Source organism: Eriocheir sinensis, chromosome 33 (genome assembly GCF_024679095.1).
Source record: "Eriocheir sinensis breed Jianghai 21 chromosome 33, ASM2467909v1, whole genome shotgun sequence".
Classification (NCBI taxonomy): domain Eukaryota; kingdom Metazoa; phylum Arthropoda; class Malacostraca; order Decapoda; family Varunidae; genus Eriocheir; species Eriocheir sinensis.
Genome location: NC_066541.1, coordinates 321,828 through 341,231, shown reverse-complemented (window position 1 = coordinate 341,231; position 19,404 = coordinate 321,828). Strand labels below are relative to the sequence as shown.

Below are 19,404 nucleotides of genomic sequence, written 5' to 3'. Positions count from 1 at the left end.
CAACCTGATGAAATATTTTCCCTAATTGGAGAGTCGTATATTATAGTTGCAGCGAATATGTTTGTCTCGTTTACAACAACAGCACGCGCCTTCAAAGCACAGAGGAACCAGCCAGGCGGGAACCTTCGTGGCTCACATTCTCCTACGATCTGTGTTTTTTCAAATTCTTTCTCATTTCATTTAAGACACTGGCTCTGCAAGTGCAAACAAAGGGTATGTTAATAATTTACTGCATGTAAATAACGATTAATAATGGGAAAAAAACATGAAATCATAAATAATAACTGTTGAATGCGATGCTAGGCTATTTCGAATATTACGCTACCCATGTTATTTATACATGCAACATCAAAATTCCTTATGTATAGACACTTGCAGAGTCGCATGTCACTTTATATCCCTTATTGAGATGAAATATGAGTATCTGGAAGGCTATAGATCGTTCGAGTTTGATCAAACTATACTGTTTGATATACAAGTTGCTTCTTCGTGTCCTTGTATGGAATATTATCGATGCAAAATCTTCTGTTTGCGGTTTATATACGATGGTTTAAGGATTTTTTGAATACACAAACATTCAAATGATCTTCACGCAAACACAAACTCACAATGCGCAGGTGCCACATCTACGTTCACGAGTGGACAGACGGAATGAAACGGACAATATTATGGCTGTAATAGCACCATGAATAGCACTGTGTGTTTGTATGTGTGTGTGTGCACTAGATCTGGTAGGTAAAAAGAAGGTTGCAGTGAGTGTATGTGCATTTACCTTCAACGAGCGACTTGTGGTAAGGATTGAAGGCACGGTCTGAGGCCGTGCCTACATTGTCGAAGGGACGGTACACACACTCAAAAAACTATCGTTACACATTCAGCACGATACAAACTGACACCAAGGACGAAGCCATTGAGAACAGGCTACTGATGTTGGTATCACTGCGTGCGTTGGGTGTGGGTTCACTTACCAAAACCAAGTGAGCGGGACTCGTAAATGAAGGCGTAGAATTTGAGCTGGCACAGTAACGCTTCATGAAACACACAGGTGGAGTCTTAGTCGAAGTGAATTGATATGTGTTGTATGTAGCTATAATATTTTGTAGTGTTTAGGGTGATGAAATTATGCTTTAACACCTCACACACAAGTGAAGAGTTAAAATCTCGTCCATTTAAGAGACAAAATGGTAAACACCTTGCGGTGATGAGTCACTCAGGATTCGGATATCAGTGAATCCCACTGACTGATCGCCACATACGGCTCCACTGAGCCTAGGAGGTTACGTAAAACTTAGCTAACCCTTATGATAGATTTATAGTTGATTATAAACCTGACTTATCATCCAAATGGAAAGATAACGTTGGCATTGGTTTCACTAGTATAGCATGCACTACTCGAGTCACGGTATTCGCTTGTCTCGAAACAATCATGGAATGCACCCAACAAGATTAATGCTCTAAAAATTATGGGCGAGTCATTATACAAACATGTTAGACAAATTAACTCCTGCATGCAAGCTATTAATAGATTACTCTTCTCCAGAGACGGTTAATTTCGACAATAGGCGCACCTAACTTCACTGTAGCCGATCCAGGATTCAGTACGTTTCCTAACTAGTAGAAGGTAATGTTATAATTCGTAAAGAATTCGTATAACCAAAAACTAACTAAAATTATGGGTATTCTTTTTCTTGAACAGAACATTGAATATGACATCCCCGTCATAATACAGAATCATATTACATACTCACCACTGTCATCAGACAAGTTCACTTGGTGCCTCTACAGTATAATTATATAGTCCTCCAATCACTTTGACTGCACCTTACACCTAAAATAAGTAAATATGCGAAGCAAGAAGGAGAGAAGGCACACTTACGACTTTCGTGCTCTCTCTCTCTCTCTCTCTCTCTCTCTCTCTCTCTCTCTCTCTCTCTCTCTCTCTCTGCCAGAGCCATCCCAATCTCGTATTCCTCTTCTTCCTGTCTCCCCGCTCCCGCTACAAACACCCCTCCGCCGCTTTCAGTTGACAGCTTGACATCGCACTCTACACACAATTTTATGAACCCATCATTTAACACCTTACTTTTTTTTTCACTCAGAGCACACCTTATATCCTACCATTAACTCAAAACAAAACCAAAGGGGAAATAACTCGGTCACTCGGTGCCACTGAGCTCTCAACACACACACACACACACACACACACACACACACACACACACACACACACACATTCATAATCGTAATACTAATATACATATTCCTATTATTTTCCTGTAACATTTATTTATTCATTATTATTTTTCTTTGCAAAAGGCGGGGGGTCATGGCCCCATGCCCCCCCCCCCCCCCCCCCTCGGTACGCCGCTGCATGCAGATAATATTTTCGTGGTCTTTTTTGGGGGGGAGGTAAACTCAAGCAAGCATTTGTTCTTTCTCAATCCAGTTAAATAGTACTTTGAAACAAAACATATATATGCCAGGGCTGCTCAACAAGTTCAAATGTATGCAAAGGTCTGGATAAATAGTGTAACTGGACCCCATGCAGGCTCCAGGAGTATAAAAAATACAGTAAACCCTCAATATTATGGACCCGCTTACAACGAATTTCGGATATAACAGACAAGGTCAGACAGTCAGAAATCCACAGAGACCAACCGAGAATGGTTTTTGAACCAACTGCATCCGGTAACTACAATATCGACTGCTAGCCACTTCGCCCTCCTCCCTTTATCTGCTGTCCCATCCTTGGGTTACTGTAATCTTTTTGAGCCCATCTTATGAAATATTTTCTGCCTTGTGGTTCCCATTCAAATGAACGTATTTACTCCACAAGCTAGAAAGTCTTATGCACTTTCCAGGATGTTAATGTAATGGAAAATATCCAAGTGTTTGTGAGTTTCGGTACTGACACAGCTAAAGGGGTCGGCCATTAGGTAGGTTAGGTTTGGTTAGTTTAAATTTATTCGGCAAGCGGTGCGGGGCGGCGGAAATACATAACGCAAGACGGGACAGGGCAGCGGTGTTGCAAGAAATACTTCCTCGCAGAAATAAGTCACTCTGCTGTCCACCACGCATGCGCACTGGGGGAATACACATCAAGAAAAATATTAATTTGCCTGGTTTTGTTTTACTAGTAAGCAAGTTGAACCTCTCTGCGAGCTATTTTGCGGCTGAGGGGGTGGGCGGTGGCAGGTGTACAAGAACAGCTAGCACATTATTTCATAACACCGAAAACTAACCCCCCCCCCCAAAAAAAAAAAAAAAAAAAATCGTGTGCCTGTACGAGATTGGCGCACTTGTAAAATTTTATCCATTCCCGTAACAATACGGCCCTCCCACAGCGCCCCATTGCCAATCTGGCAGCCTCAGTGCCTCGCAGTCCGTCCCCAAGTGTGTTGTGGGGCGGCGTAAATACGATGGAAATATATATGCAGAAAACATACACAATAGATAAATATATTATACCTACGTTTATTAAGTTCATCGGTATTATTGTCTGTATTTTAAAATTTCCGCCTCTTGTAACGGACTGTCGGCAATAACGGACTACGGTCCCCTCCAATTAGTCCATTATATTGAGAGTTTACTATATACTGACGCCCCTCGCTGTTCGCGGCCTCACCGTTCACGGATTCGCTTATACGCGGGTAGGGCAATGGACCGTATTGGCTATACAGGTAGCGCCACACGTGGCCACTCAGTGAACTGTCAAAGCAGTACTTTCCATAGGACTCAAGTTGTGTATTAGAGTGCGTCCGAGGCTGCCTCCAGAATACAAGGCCTTGGTGCCGCCACCGCTCCAAGCCAATGACTGCACACACTTTACTCCTACCCGATTTCCTGACTCTACTATTTGACATGGAGAAAAACTGAAATCGGGTAGGAGCGAAGTGTGTGCTATCATCGGCTTGGGGTGACGGCGGCAACATGGCCGTGTATCCCTGAGACAGCCTCGGACGCACTCTAGTCTATAACTTGAACTCTGGAAAATTCAGCTTGGAGTTGAGTGGCCACATGTGGTGCTGCCTGTATAGCCAATATGGTCCATTGCGACACCCCCCGCCGAACGCGGATGAAAACTCGCGTATACGCGGTCTGATCCTTACGAAGTGCCACTTTCAGTCACTTTTGTTTTTGATCGTTACCTTTGAGCGGCAATCACCGCTACAGTATTTCCAAGTGAAAGTGGCTGATGGGGTATTTGTGGCTGCAGAGGGAGCGAGGTGTTGAGTGTGTGTGGCAAGGTGCGGGGCGGGGCTGCCCCGCAGCCGCCACTACCTCATCGGCCAGTTTCACGTGGAAATACTATACGTAGCGTCGATCGCCGCTCATTGGTAACGATCAGAACAAAGAAAAGTGACTGTGAAAACGGTCGTAAATCCCAATATTATACATTTAAAATCCTTGATACTTACTGGGACCTGCCAGAACTGGTCCTTCTTAGAGACTCGAGGCTACTGCTTTGAGGAGTAAACAAACATGGCGGAGCCTGCAACAGTGGCGGAGGGGTAACGGGTATAAAGTTTGTACGGGCGTACCGCCGGGAACAGCAACAAATGGACCTTCCAAGGGCCCAGTAAACACTCAAATTAATTAATAATATACTGAATGTATATGGATATACATATGAGTATTAACACAAAGGGGTATCCTACATGCACTGTAGTGAAAACTCAATAATCTGAGACACAGAAAACATGATTAATTGAACTGGAATAACTTAACATTTTTTTCCTTCCCAAACGGAACATTACAGCGTTAAAGTAAGCGAAATAATCCTTAAGTATGATACACATATGTTTTTCGGGTCTTTCAAGCTTGGCAACGCTGCCCCCGCACTAATAACGATATTCAGTTAAAGTTATTGTTAAAACCGTTAATTAGGGATGTTTTATGCAATAGTTATGGGTCAGGAAACGGAATATACAATGTGCGAGAGTGAGTGTGTTAAGGTTCGTGGCCTCACCGTCCTCGCTGCGGCCGCCATCTTGTTTGTTTTGCTCCTGGTACCGGAGCAAAACAAACAAGATGGCGGCTACGGCGAGGACGGTGAGGCCACGAACCTTTACACACTCACTCTCCCTCGCCGCGGCCGCCATCTTGTTTGTTTTGCTTCGGGTACCGGAACAAAACAAACAAGATGGCGGCCGCGGCGAGGACGGTGAGGCCCCGAACCTATACATACTCACTCTCGCCTACTGGGCGGGTCAGGACATTAAATAACAAAACTAATCATCACATCAGACAATTCAGATCACCAGGAGAGCGGCAATAGTAGCTTAAACACAACATATATAGAGAAAAACCGGGACTACATTACCCCTTGCCTGAACGTGAGTGTTAAATTATTACAGTCCCTATTTAATTTGTGATTTATGCGCATGTAAAACTATATAACAATGCTTAGAAATGCCTTAGAAATCTTTATTTTTATTTTTATTCGATCTAGATGGTAGAACGAAACCCTACTTTCCCTATTTGATTATAGTCCCGCCGATCGCGGATTCGCGGATCACGGGAATCTTGCAGAACCAAATACCCGTGAACGGCGGGGGGCTTCTGTAGTTAAATAACATGAATGTCGTGATGATGGATTCTTGCAAGTGTATTTCCTGGACTGACTGCAGGGCCTACAGTCAGTCGAGGAAACACACTTGCAAGAATCCATTATCAGGACCTTAATGTTACTTAATTATATTTTCTACTCCTGGAACCCGGGGTCCAGTTACAACAGTCAGAAGGTCCAGGTTCGGACCGCAGGCCGCCAGTTGAGTAGCCCTGATATATAGAGGATGTAATAGTCAGAGAACGTGAAAGTGTTGTTTCGTACGACATATGGAGATTGGTAACGAGAGTTTGTTTTTACATAAAGGAATGAAAAACTAGTAGTTAGGGCATTGAAAAATTCAATAAATCATAAGGAAGTGCTTTATCATATCCTACTGCCACTCACCAAGCAATGATGCCGGAATTTTTTTATATAGATACCTCGGCCCATGGGAATTTAAAGAAGGTGGCTGCGGGCCTCAAGATTCCTACCTGGCTAGTACAGAGAAAGCCAATCCAGTTTTATTAAGTTCAGTGGTCTCCTAGCCTGGTTGGGGCTTGGTCTTGGTCTTGGAGCGAAAGACTCCGATCGGTCACTACCAATCAAAATACATGCCCACAATACACGAGAAATGTCTGCAATGCCCCCAAAGTTTTTATTTTTATTTTATTTTACCGTGATATAGGAAATATGCGATAGCCAACCCAGTGATATATGAGGGATATATGTATAATGAAGATTTAAATAGTATTTGAATCACCAATTGCATTTCTATGTCTAGACTGTATATAATATGGAATGATGTAAATATATGGGTAGAAATCAGATACACTTTTATTGATACATACAACTTTTGTTTATATCTACACCCGTTACCGTATTTCCCACCATATAAGACTCACCGGAGCATAAGACGCACATATAATTTGGCGAAATATATTTAGAAAAAAACTCCACATTTTCCCTTAACTTAATGTTAATGCAGTACACGTTGAGAAGCTCTTATCCGAAATTCCTGGGACCGAAAATGTTCCGGATTTCAGATTTTTTTTCAGATTTCGGAATATTTTTATTTGAATCTAAATAAAATGAAAATTGAAATAAGTCAACATTCCATTTTTAAAGTAATGTACACAAGTAATGACACTTGTCATGTTACACTCATACATGGAGGTGAAATTCAGATTTCACGTAAAAATAGTGTTTTTTACTTGTCGTACCAAAAAAACAAAACAAAACAAAAAAAACATTGTAATGCAGTGCTGAAAACGCAAAAATTGCATACCAAAGCACAAATGCAATCGGACACGAGCGCATGGGTGCTACTTCTACGAGTTTACCTCGCGGACTGAGACTAGGGTTGCCAACTTGCTACCCTTTCCTCAAGGGGAGGATCCGCCACCCTATTTTAACTTAAGAAATTATTTGAATTTTTTTGAAAATAATTTAAATGCTTTAGTTTGACCGTCTATGTATAAGCTATTAAATAGCAGCTTTATTTTTTCCCCCACGAATTTAAATGTCCCCCCAAGCTTGAGTTTAAATGCCTAATAAGTGGGCGTGGCTAGCCAGTCCCAGTGGGGGTGGCAGGAATCGCTTCGTTACATTATTTTTGATAACTATGATAGAATAATCACATACCAATGTATTTTCATGCATCTGGCAGCCTCTCCCTGACCCACCACGGCTTTCCTACCTCCCACTCAGATGAACTGGTGCCTGAGGGAAGACTGCTTTGTTTATACCGCGATCTTCCTTCGTGAGCTCTTGCTAAGGCATTAGATCATTTACTATTGCCCTGAAGCCCTTCACTGGCATCACGTCAATGCGGAAACGGCATGTGGAGAAGAACCGCCGAATGGCAGCTTATACAAGGAAAATGCAAATAACTGCTACCCGCCAAAACTCAAGCTCAAGTTCAAGATACTTGCAACTACAAGATCCCTCACCACCACCACAACCACCAAACCAATCATTATATTCAAAAGTATGGTTGAAATGCAGGTCAAGTCTGCAGAATACTTTAAGGGACGCGTACTTTTAGTCTACATTTGAAAGTTTATATTGTGGGCTGCAATAATGTCTTTACAGCTTATTTTCATGGCATATTGAAAAGTAACCTCTGTGCTATGTTTTGTCCTGGATTCCCCCGATTATTTTTTTCTCGCTTGACTAATAAAATTTACTTTTTTTGGTGTAAAATATCATTTCACACACAAAAAAAATGCTATGCCGCTTAGAAGGATTGCTTACGGCACAATGTGCTCTTACCATTGCCATATTGAATAAACGTCCGTTTGGAAATACGTTTTATAGATTATCAGCAATACTGTAATACTAATATTGTCAATAACTTATATTTTGAGAATTCGTCGTTTTTACATTTCAAGTTACCATAATCAGTGTGAATGTACTGTGATTCAGCCAAAAGTGATATATGTGTTTGATATGCTATTTCTGCATTTTATAATGTATTCTGCAGGTATTTCTGAGTAGTGGTACTTGCTTCCCTCCTTTCCAATGGATATTATGCACTCAAGGGTGCGGGTATAAGGGGTCACCACCCCACTCATTGTTGCCAGGTTCATTTACTCAAAAGTCACAGGGCCCGTATCCACAAACATACTCACTAACTACACACTATAGTCTGTTCAGAGCATGAAGTCGGTTCAGGGTGGAGCTGGTATCGTCGTTTACCTCTACCCATGCTGCCAAATCAGCCTTCGTACATGCGCCTCTCTCTTATTTCCCATCCATGTGCTATTTGAAAGCGATATTTTATATATTATGTATATAGTAAAGGAAGCTACATAGTACAATGAGTGTCGATGTTTAGGATTATAACAAGGATTTGTATAAATTCTATGACATGTGGCAGTGATTTTTTCCCATGTTGCCACATTGTGGTGTTGGTAGTGGTGGTGGTGGTTGTGGTCGGTGTGTCCCCCTAGGTCCCTCCCCCGGGTCGAGAGGGAGAGAGAGAGAGATAAACAGGTGGGTTGTGGGTGGGTAGGCCGGGAGAGAGTGCTAATCTGATAATTGGCGGTCGAACTGGCAGCGCTGCACTCATGGGAATTCTGGAATCTGCCACACCTTGAACCGACTTCATGCTCCGAACAGACTTTTTTTTTTTATAACATAACTACTCACTATTGATTTAGCGACCGACGTTAACTTCAGATCCACGAAGCAAACCGTACATTGTACTTAGAGGCAGCTAGGCCGCTGATTGGTTGATGACGTCATTGGCCTGGTAGAGAATCACAAGCTTGTTTACAGAATCGTCAGCCAATCATAGGTAGCCGCCTCCAGCTGCCGATTCAAAATAACCCGTTCTCTTTGCCCATTTTCTTCCTTTTCAGGTAAAATGTACTAAATCGTAATCTAGGAACTTAATTATTTCGTTGTTTGCTTCACATTTACGTCAAGGCAACTCTGCTGTTCGATGTCTTGTTATCTATGAACATACTTAAGAGGAAGAAAAAGAAGATAAAGAGGAGATTGAGGAAGGAAGAAAGCACAGAAAAATATGGGACAAATATCGAGGCAGGCAGGAACGAAGAACGGAAGAAAGAAAACAGGGAAAGTTAAGACTATCTTGCTATATCTGCAGCCCAACTCGTGGGCTGTCACCCAACAAAAGTCCATGGTCCCTCCACGGAGTGACAAATCTAGAGATGAATGGATGAGGAGGTAGGAAAATGAAGTAGGGGGGAGGTCTGGCAATCCCCCGGCCGGGCTTCGGTGTTGCCATACCCCCCACATTTATCATATGCCTCTCAAAGTGTGTATATCATTATTTTATAAAGAAATGGGCTTCTACTCGCAAAGCTATATTTCAAGTTGAGAAACGCGATTTATAAGCATTTATATGTAAATATGATACGAGGCAGTAGTTATTTAACAACAAATTTTGTGTCACACAGCGCGACGAAAAGCTTTGTGGATCCGCGCGCTAGGGCGGAATCCACAAACTGTTAGTGCGTAGCCTTGGGGCTCGACAACAAAATTGCGAATAACTACCAACTATTTGATGACGTCACAATTTACCGCGCGGATCCACAAAGCTTTTCGTCGCGCTGTGTGACACTAAATTTGTTGTTAAATAACTACTGCCTCGGAGGTGTAGTAAACGCTAACAATATTATTATATTTACATATAAATGCTTATAAATCGCGTTTTTCAACTTGAAATATAACTTTGCGAGTAGGAGAAGCCCATTTCTTTATAAAATGATGAGATATACACACTTTGAGAGGCATATGATAAGTGTGGGCGGTATGGCAACACCGACGCCCGGCCAAGGGATTGCCAGACCTCCCTCCTCCTTCATCTTCCTACCTCCTCATCCATTCATCCATTCATCTCTAGATTTGTCCCTCCATGGAGGGACTATGGACCTTTATTGGGTGACAGCCCATGATTTGGGCTGCAGTGATAGCAAGGCAGTCTTAACTTCCCCAGCTTCCTTCGTTCCTGTCTGCCTCGATATTTGTCCCATATTTTTCTTTGCTTTCTTCCTTTCTCAATCTCGTCCTTATCTTCTTTTTCTTCCCCTTAAGCATGTTCGTAGATAACAAGACATCGAGCAGCAGTTACCTTGACGTAATTGTGAAGCAAACAACGAAATACACTCGGCCCTCGATTTAATGGACCCCGATTTAACGGATTTCGGATTTAACGGACCACAAAATCTCAACGGACATGCTGTCCGTTGCTGGATAGATTTGACCGGTGTGACACCGGCTTTAGAAACATCGAAACCCTAAAATAATAACAATATCACAGAAAGAGATATTTTTCATCAAAACTGCTTGCACCCCCCCCCCCTCCCTCCTCCCGTTAGGTAGGTTAAGTTAGGTTTGATTAAATTTATTTGGCTTGCGGTTTCGGGCGGCGAAAATACGAAGCGCGGGACGGGACATGGCGGCGGCGTGTGTGGTCCAATTCGTGGGCCTGTGTTGGGAGAAATACCTCCTTGCAAAAACAAGTCGCGCTGATGTCCACCACCCATGCGTACGGGGGGAATACACAGCAGGAAAAATATTAATTTACCTGCTTTTGTTCAATTAGTGTGTCCACTTCCGAATGTGAGCGGTGAGTGAAATGAATAGACAGGATGTATGTTGAACCTCTCTCTGTGAGTTGTTTTGCGGCTGCGGCGGCGGGTGCAACAGCCATTGAAAAGTCAGTCATTTAATGATTTGTGACAGAAACAATTATCACATTATTTCATAACACACTGAAAACTGAAAAAAATGTTTCATCTGCCCATTTGAGACTAACACACTTGTAGAATTTTACTCATACGCGTATTTACTTCTGCGAGGAGGTATTTCTCGCAACACCAGCTGCACCGTCGCCGCGTCCGCCGCCAAAGGAGGCTACGCTTTCGTGAATATTATCCCCTATTTTCAAAAATAACTAGTCCTTGAATTGGACTTTGAAAGCGTTTCCATGATTGTTGAACGTTTGTAATAAAGATATATGAAGAGCTAGTGATGTCTCATAAGGTAGGTAATGAAATACTGGCACGGTACAAAAACGAATCTTAACCTTTTTTTAACACTAATTTTATTGTGTTTTTTTTTACGTTGATTGCCTATTGCGCCGGTAGGCATCTTCCCGGTGGGGCCTGATGGTCGGCCCAAGGCTTCTTCCAGGTGGGGCCTGATGGTCGGCCCAAGGCTTCTTCCAGGTGGGGCCTGATGGTCGGCCCAGCCCGTTCTGGCGCAGGCGAGTGTTTATAGTGGCGCCATCTTGCATTTATCGTATGGTATTTATCGTATGTAAGTATTTTCAAGCAACGAACCACCCTTCCCCCCCTTTTAATCCGTTAAATCGAGGGCTGAGTGTAATTAAGTTCCTAGATTACGATTTAGCGCAGTTTACCTAAAAAGGAAGAAAATGGGTAAAGAGAACGTATTGTTTTGAATCGGCAGCTGGAGGCTTGGCTGACGGTTCTGTAAACATGCTTGTGATTCGCTGCAAGACCAATGACGTCATCAACCAATCAGCGGCCTAGCTGCCTCTAACTACAATGTAAGGTTTCCTTCGTGGATCTGAAGTTAACGTCGGTCGCTCAATCAATAGTGTGTAGTCAGTGAGTATGTTTGTGGATCCGGGCCCAGGTACCGACGAACAGCTGATCCCTGCACAGGGAGTAGACTGAGGACTGGGCCCGGATCCAAAGAGAAGGCTGCTTACCGACATTGGTATCGTTACCGAGCGTTGGCCCGGACGCATATTCACGAGATGTCGCACACGTTTTCAGTCCTGCGCCGCGCTCCTCTCTGATTCACCGGCTGGCTCTCAAGCTCCGCCCCCCCTCCTCTGCGCCTCTGCTCTGCCTCGCCTGTCAGTGTCACACACATACACTCTCTCTCTCTCTCTCTCTCTCTCTCTCTCTCTCTCTCTCTCTCTCTCTCTCTCTCTCTCTCTCTCTCTCTCTCTCTCTCTCTCTCTCTCGTTGTCTCTTCTTGGCCCCCCTCTGACTATTATGTGTTCCTACTAAGTAGGTTGCGGTAATGAAATATTTAAAAGTCATTAGTGAATAAATGTGAACAGAAGATCCTCTATATTTCACCTCTTTCAATTTTTGCAGTATATATTTCACAATTAGTGCCATACAACGAGGCAAAACAGTTTAAATAATATACTGTTTATAGGCAGTGGCTGAGTGGTTAGCATGCTGGCGCCGCGTCCTACAGGGTTCGAGTTCTGCACACGATTTTTCAGTCACTACCGAGTTGCCTAAAACTACCCACATGCTGTCATGAAAACCACCTATCAACCTGGACTCTAGATTTTCTCTCTAAAGAGAGGATCAAAGATGAGCTCCCCAGGGGGCAGCATGAGCCAAACAAGATGGTGTCACTATAAACATTTGCCTGCGCCATAACGGGCTGGAATCTAGGTAAAAAAAAAAGTGACAGGTAAGAAAGTGACAGGTAAAAAAGTCACAGGAAAAAAAAGTAACAGAAAAAAAAGATACAGGGCAGTGTTAGCACTGTTTTCACTTTATATATGGATGGCAACTTTGCTATGGCTCCAAATATTTTCAAACAGATTTCTGTCATCCGTGCGCCTTTTGGTAATACAGCTATTACTTGAGTGTATATTCATCTTCCAAACAAGACTCGTGCCACCTACGAAGAACTCTTTCATGCTTTAGCTGATGAGTGTGCAGACCTAAACTAATCTATTAGTATGCAGACCGTGGTAACTGACTTTGAAGATGGTGTACTGAGAGCTGTTCTTGCAGTGTTTGGCCGCGACGTAGAATGCAGAGGTTGTTTTCATCATCTTGCGCAGTCCACTTGGCGTTAGATCCAGAAACTGGGTTTAAACTTGGGTTTGAAATCACAGTATAATATCAATGCTGAGTTTCGTTAGTTTTGTGGCATGATTGATGCTCTAGCTTTTTTGCCCCTAGAGGCCGTTGGTGAAGGTATGAGGTACCTCAAAACCTGAAGCCGAGGAGTTGCTCATGTACTTTGATTGTACTTATGTTAGTGGCTCCTTTTGACTGATGCAGCAGCTACTTGCCATGTCCACTGATGCCCTGATGCCTCTGAGAATGCGTCACATTCCACCTATGTTTGCTCCTCATTTCTGGAATGTGCATGACGCCACCATGAACAACAATGCCCATACCAACAACTTATGAGAAGAGTAAAATAAAAAATTCTTCAACCTCGTTGGTCACTACCATCCTTCAGTCTGCCGACTGCATATGACTTGAATATTTTTTTTTATTACCTGACTTTCTTTCCTAGCCAAAATTGTGACTTTTCTCCTAACCAAAATTGTGACTTTTTTTTTCCTGTGACTTCATTACCGGCCACCAACGGGCTAGGGCCAACCATCAGGGCCCGTAAGCACAAAAGTTTCATGGGCTTATGTTTTTGTCATAAGCATGCAGGAAAGTTGGCCGATTTCAACCATAAGTCTGCCAAGTCAGTCATAAGTACTATGGTTTTGCCATAAAATAAACCATAGGCATAATGGCAGGTCGAAGCACCCCCAGCGATCCGTATGTTTGACATAAGCGGACAACATGGCGGCACCACAAATTCTCCGGGAAGCCCAACTCGGGACTTTCCGTGCCAGGAGAGACGTTCTTCGTGTGTTGAGTGACGAAGAACTTAAGAGGTATCGTCTGAACCGTACAGGCATAGTTTTTGTCACTCATCTTGTACTGGAAGCTCTGCAAAGTGATACGAAGAGGAACCAAGCACTGACTCCAGAGATTTACAGAGGTATACCTAGATCATAGGTCATAATTAACATTACGTTACCTCGCCACTGGAAAGAGCAATAGTAATGATATGGGAGTGTCCCAGTCCACCGTCAGTAGTCATTGCACAAACTCTGAATGCCTTATCAAATGGTGATTTACTGAGGAGATTCATGATTATCTGCAATGGAAGAAGGAAGAAGGAAGAATTTGTACCCATAGCTCAATTCTCAGATGTAATTGGTGTCATTGATTGCAGACATATAAGAATAGTGGCACCAAAACAGGAAGAGGCAGCATTTGTCAACAAGAAAAAGTTTGCAGCATAAATGTGTTGTAGTACATGACTCTGTATCTGTTTATTTAGCGATGAATAATGGCGACCCCTTGCATGTGGTATTTTGATTATGTTTCTATTGAACAAATATCAAAGTCGAAGTGACAGATAAAACATGAAGACACAGTAACCTTTCTATAAACTGGACCTCTACATTCCGAATATTGAAGACTTTCAGGGCTTCGGACACATATCCGTAAACTGAATAAGAATCCGGGACATACTCGCATGTCTGAACAGTGTCTGGATGGATATTGTAAGTCTTCGTCTCATCAGCTCTCCTCCTCATACTGATAGTCTTCTACCTCTTAAATTTCGCCGCAATGTTGCCTCTCTATCTTCTATCGATATTTCCACGCTGACTGCTCTTCTGAACTTGCTAACTGCATACCTCCCCCCCTCCCGCGGCCCCGCTGCACTCGACTTTCTACTCATGCTCATCCCTATACTGTCCAAACCCTTATGCAAGAGTTAACCAGCATCTTCACTCTTTCATCCCTCACGCTGGTAAACTCTGGAACAATCTTCCTTCATCTGTATTTCCTCCTGCCTACGACTTGAACTCTTTCAAGAGGAGGGTATCAGGACACCTCTCTTCCCGTATTTGATCTTGCTTTCGGCCACCTCTTTTGTTTCTTTTTTAGGAGCAGCGAGTAGCGGGCTTTTTTTATTATTGTTTTCTTTTTTTGTGTGCCCTTGAGCTGCCTCCTTTGTTGTAAAAAAAAATAAAAAATAAAAAAATAAAGATATAGTTTATAGCGAGGAATTTAGAGCGAGTCTGGACCACGTGACTTCAAAGCAAAGTCTGTCAGCCTCTCACGTGCTTTCCCTCCTGAACCTTCATCAGCACAGGGTAAAAGGAACATGGCCGTTCATTGGCTGAATTTATCTTTCGGTCATATTTACACACATACACATAGACAATAGTTAAATTTATTTTCAAATTTCACTCGACACACATGACACACATGCATGGCGCCCTTCATACTTATCTTTGTTTACAATTTTACAAACACCAGCATTCCACTGCATAACAGTGTAGTATTCCAGAGCCGTATAAATTAATATTAATACAGCCTATTCTACTCCACCTCTCCTGTGGTGTCTTATTTTTTTATGCAAGTATTAATCAAGATCACTAGTAAACCCTGAAATAGCTCTGCTTGAGTACGCAGGAGCTTCTGTTTTTTAACCTTCAGATATTTCGGATTTTTGGTTGTACCAGATGAGGTCTCTCCAATTAGTCCAATTTATAGAGGGCTTACTGTAGTATTTTTTCCTTCCATATATAGCAATAATTATGTAGCCCATCTTAGTGTTTGTAATAGAATGGAATCCTTTTCATGTTTATTTTCAAATTTTATTTTTCTATTTTCCTTTTGCAGGGGCCAACGGCTGACAGATTTGCCCTCCCCTGCTCCTTACCGAGTCACAGGCACCAACCCAATAGATGTGGCTGCACACATCAAGCTACTGGGAGAGTCTCTAAACAACATTGGACAAAAGCTGAAGGAACATGAGGTAAGTGGATAATTGAAACTGTAAGGAAAGATGTGTCTGAAATTGGAGGAATCTGATTTTTCTGTGGAAAAAATATGAGTATACATGCAATAATCTCTACACATTCCATTGAGGTGCTTAGTTCAGAATGTAACGGGCTTGTCGGGGGGCGTTTAAAGGGTGTTGATTAAGACTTCAGCTTCCTTAAGGCGAATTATATTCGTAGCCTTTATGTACAAGAAACGGAGGAGAGAGCGACTGTCGTTGTGTGTCAGTCGGACTCTCGTGAAGGTGTGGCGAGTTACAGGTTGGAAAATAATTGTTACAGTCGGTCACGTATGTCAAGCAGGACTCCACGCACCATCGGAGTGCGAAGTATACAAAACTGAGACGGTAAACACTGACGGACGACATTCCAATAAGGTGGCGTGATCTATCTGTAGTGGGTTTTTCCATTGACAATTGTATGCCTAATTCGTGGTGATATTAAATAATAATAATACATTGATATCCTACTATAACACTGCTCGGTCACCTACCAGTGATCGCGACCTCGTGATATACAAAAATCTAAATAGCAGTCTAGTTACCATGAACTTACATAGCGGGAGTTTGTCAACTAGACTGCCTATGATACAATTATATTAAAACACTGGCTATGTAAGAACAGATGTGGAGTTATAATATAAACAGTGAGAGGGAAACCACAACGTGTGTGACATGAAACATAAGAAACCTCTCAAAAGATAAATATAAGGACACATGTATAAGAAGCTATCAACTGGCATAGGTACAGACAATGAAACGTTGATCTAGCTCCTAAAAAAAATACAGTAGTGAAACATAGTACAATGTTAAGTATAGGAGCAGCCAGGTTTCTGTCCCCTGACTTGTCTGAGAAAAGGAAAAACTACCTTGCCAGTGGCCTCCCTGCATCCAGTCGCCGTGTCTGCACAACCAAATAATCGTGCAGGACAGAGTTTCTCCTAATAAGGTAGCACATGACGACGAGACTGACGAACATCAGAAACATTGGTACCAAAAATCCAGGGTACAGGTAGGGGAGATGCAAATAATCAGGCAGCGTTTCCTCCAGGGTTTCCGCAAACTCTGTTTTGTTTGCGAAAGACAATGAATTAAGGGAATTAGTCACATACGAGATGCTGGAGAAATGAATGTCATCGAGAGACCGTAGAGGAAACACTCGATGGGAAATATTAGCCGTGAAAACCAGACGGATCCGGGACGAGTACGTTGTTATGTTAGTGGAGCGGATATAGCATGCTTCCGCTATGGCATAGTGACCAGTAACCCGTTGATAAGTGGTACCCTCCGGGCAGAAGACCGATACATAGAATGACTGAGGGAAATAAAATAATGCAGACCCTGAAAGTTCTTATGGAAAACAGGCGTTGGTGTTAGCTGCTTGTAAGGGCACAGGGAAAGAGCGTCAGACGCGTTCACGCGGGTGAGGGCGATCTCGCATACCCCTCCCCGAACTGGAAGGAAGGCAAAGAGAGACGCAGAGCAATAGAATCGCCCGAAGACCGTCTCCTTGCAATACTGCAAGAGTGAGTAGCTACCCGTTGAATACAGAGCGAAATCCTTCGCGATTAGAACAAGAGACGGGGACGTGTCCAGGGCTAACACACTGTCATTTGCTGAAAAAGGGAACGGGACAATTTCGTGTGCCTCAAACACGTCCGCCGTCTGAAATGTAACATGAATGATTATGGCATCAGGGGTGAGGCTGGACTCAATCAAGGGGTAAAAATATTGACTCATGTCCGGGGTGAATAAAGGTGTTAGGCTATAATTTTGATACCCGATCTGGACAGTCGTTCTCAAATCGTGTAGAGGGAACAAGGCAGGTGTGACTCTACCGTGCGCTGCATCAACCATGTTGCTAATAACCTGCTGATTAGCCGTTGCGACGGAGTTAATGACGTTTTCCAATACATGCAAGGCCTGATCTAGGAGGAGAAACTGATTCACCTGGTCGATCTGTTTGACAATTATGTTGATAACCTCTACCATCTGATTTGTCTGCTCTAGCAGTTCCTCAATGTTAGTATGCAATCGCGCAAGTTTTCTACAATTGGCGTTGATCACCCTGCGATTTCGAGCAGCAAAGGAAAGTACACGAGCGTAGTGGTCCCGCAAATCGCGAACGTCCTCGTCGGTAGCCGTACCGAAAAGGAACTTTGAGGCGGACCCAACGATGTTGAGCAACCCCCTCTTTACCCGAGAGTGAACTGAGTGAAAACTATAATCCATGTTTACCTCATCAACTTTTCCCCATAAGAACAGAATCCTATCCTCCAGTAGTTGAAAAAGAGTCAGAGAGTTGGTACTAGAAGGTGCCTTTGATTCCCTAGTCTTGGTAGTCCGTATGGCGTCTGCCATGCCGAGTAGTTTTTCTGAGACTATCCTGATTGTGTCCGTGGTGTTGGTCAAGGAAGTATATGGATATTTTACGAGGAGCACATCTTCTATAAGGAAGACCTCTCCTATGTGTGCCGTGAGAGCACCAGGCTTCAGGTGGATGGGTGTTGTTGCAAGCAGGGAGCCGAGGGACAACAAGATGGTCAGAAAACGCAACATCATGATCTGAAAGTGGTGGGAATGAAGCATTTAAACCCGTGGTCTCAAGTTATAGCTATGGGTGTTGGGATTATCTTGTTGAACATTTGACTCTGAGGGGGAAGTACCAATATCAAGGTCCAAAGGTGAGGGAATTACTTTCAGACGATCACTGTGAACTTCTAGACTGACTCCACTATTCGACTCGAGAACCTCGAACCGATTTCCCCTGACATTCCGAACAACTCGGTAAGGACCCACAAATTTAGCCCCCAGTTTCGAACTCCTTTCCGCTTGCTTAATCATGACTGTGTCACCCTCTTTGAAATTCACCGGGACGGCCTGTTTGTGTTGTTTTGACATCATTTCAACCTTCGTAGCTTTTAACGTACACCTAACTTCTGAGTGTATCTTGGAAAACATATGCATCTGCTGTTGTGCGTACCTATCAATGTTGTAGAGAGGTTGTTGTGGGATTGTTAGGAAGTCGTACGGAAGACGTTTCTCCACCCCATATAAGATGTAGTAGGGAGACTTCCCCGTAGAGTCGTTTACCGACGTATTTATGGAAGCGGCTATATGCGATAGCCAATCCTCCCAGTTATCGTGGAGATCGTTCACGATAGGCCTGAGGACCTGTAAGATTTTCCTATTAGCCCTCTCCGCCAACCCATTAGCAGCTGGGTGGTAAGCTGTGATGCAGGATTGCGTGATGTTAAACTGAGCGCATCTTTCGCTCAATACTGAGTTCCTAAACTCGGTGCCATTATCACTCAAAAGAATTCGAGGAGACGTATGTGGACACAACACGTGAGTCACGAGGGCATGGGCCACGCGTGTGGCTGTCTTGTCCTTGAGAGGCGCTAGAACTAGAAACCTAGAGAACTGGTCGACGCACACCAATAAGTAGCGCGAGCCATGTTGGCTCTGGGGGAGCTGTAATAAGTCTATATTAACAACATCCCATGGCTCCTCTGGTACTGGGTATTGCAACATAGGTGCTGGCCCTTTGACGGACCCCTTGTGCTTAGCACAAACGACGCAATGTGCGACATGTTTTTCTACATCAACCCGTAATGTGGGCCAGTAGAATTTTCGTCTGGTGACAGATAGCGTCTTGTCTCTTCCTGGGTGACCCGCAATGGGTGTGTTATGGACCAGCTTAAGCGTCACGGGGACGTATTTGTCTGGGA

The 19,404-nt window shown here is 43.3% G+C and overlaps 1 protein-coding gene across 1 annotated transcript in view; it reads left to right on the top strand.

Annotated features, from left to right (window-relative positions):
- LOC127006495 (HMG box-containing protein 4-like) overlaps positions 1–15,676 on the top strand; it is a 183,478-nt gene extending 167,802 nt beyond the window's left edge. Inside the window, exon 9 of the mRNA XM_050876429.1 lies at positions 15,514–15,676. Coding sequence (XP_050732386.1) covers positions 15,514–15,661 — 148 coding nt within the window. The 3' untranslated portion in view covers positions 15,662–15,676. The remainder of the gene's footprint in view (positions 1–15,513) is intronic.
- Positions 15,677–19,404: the final 3,728 nt, after the last annotated feature.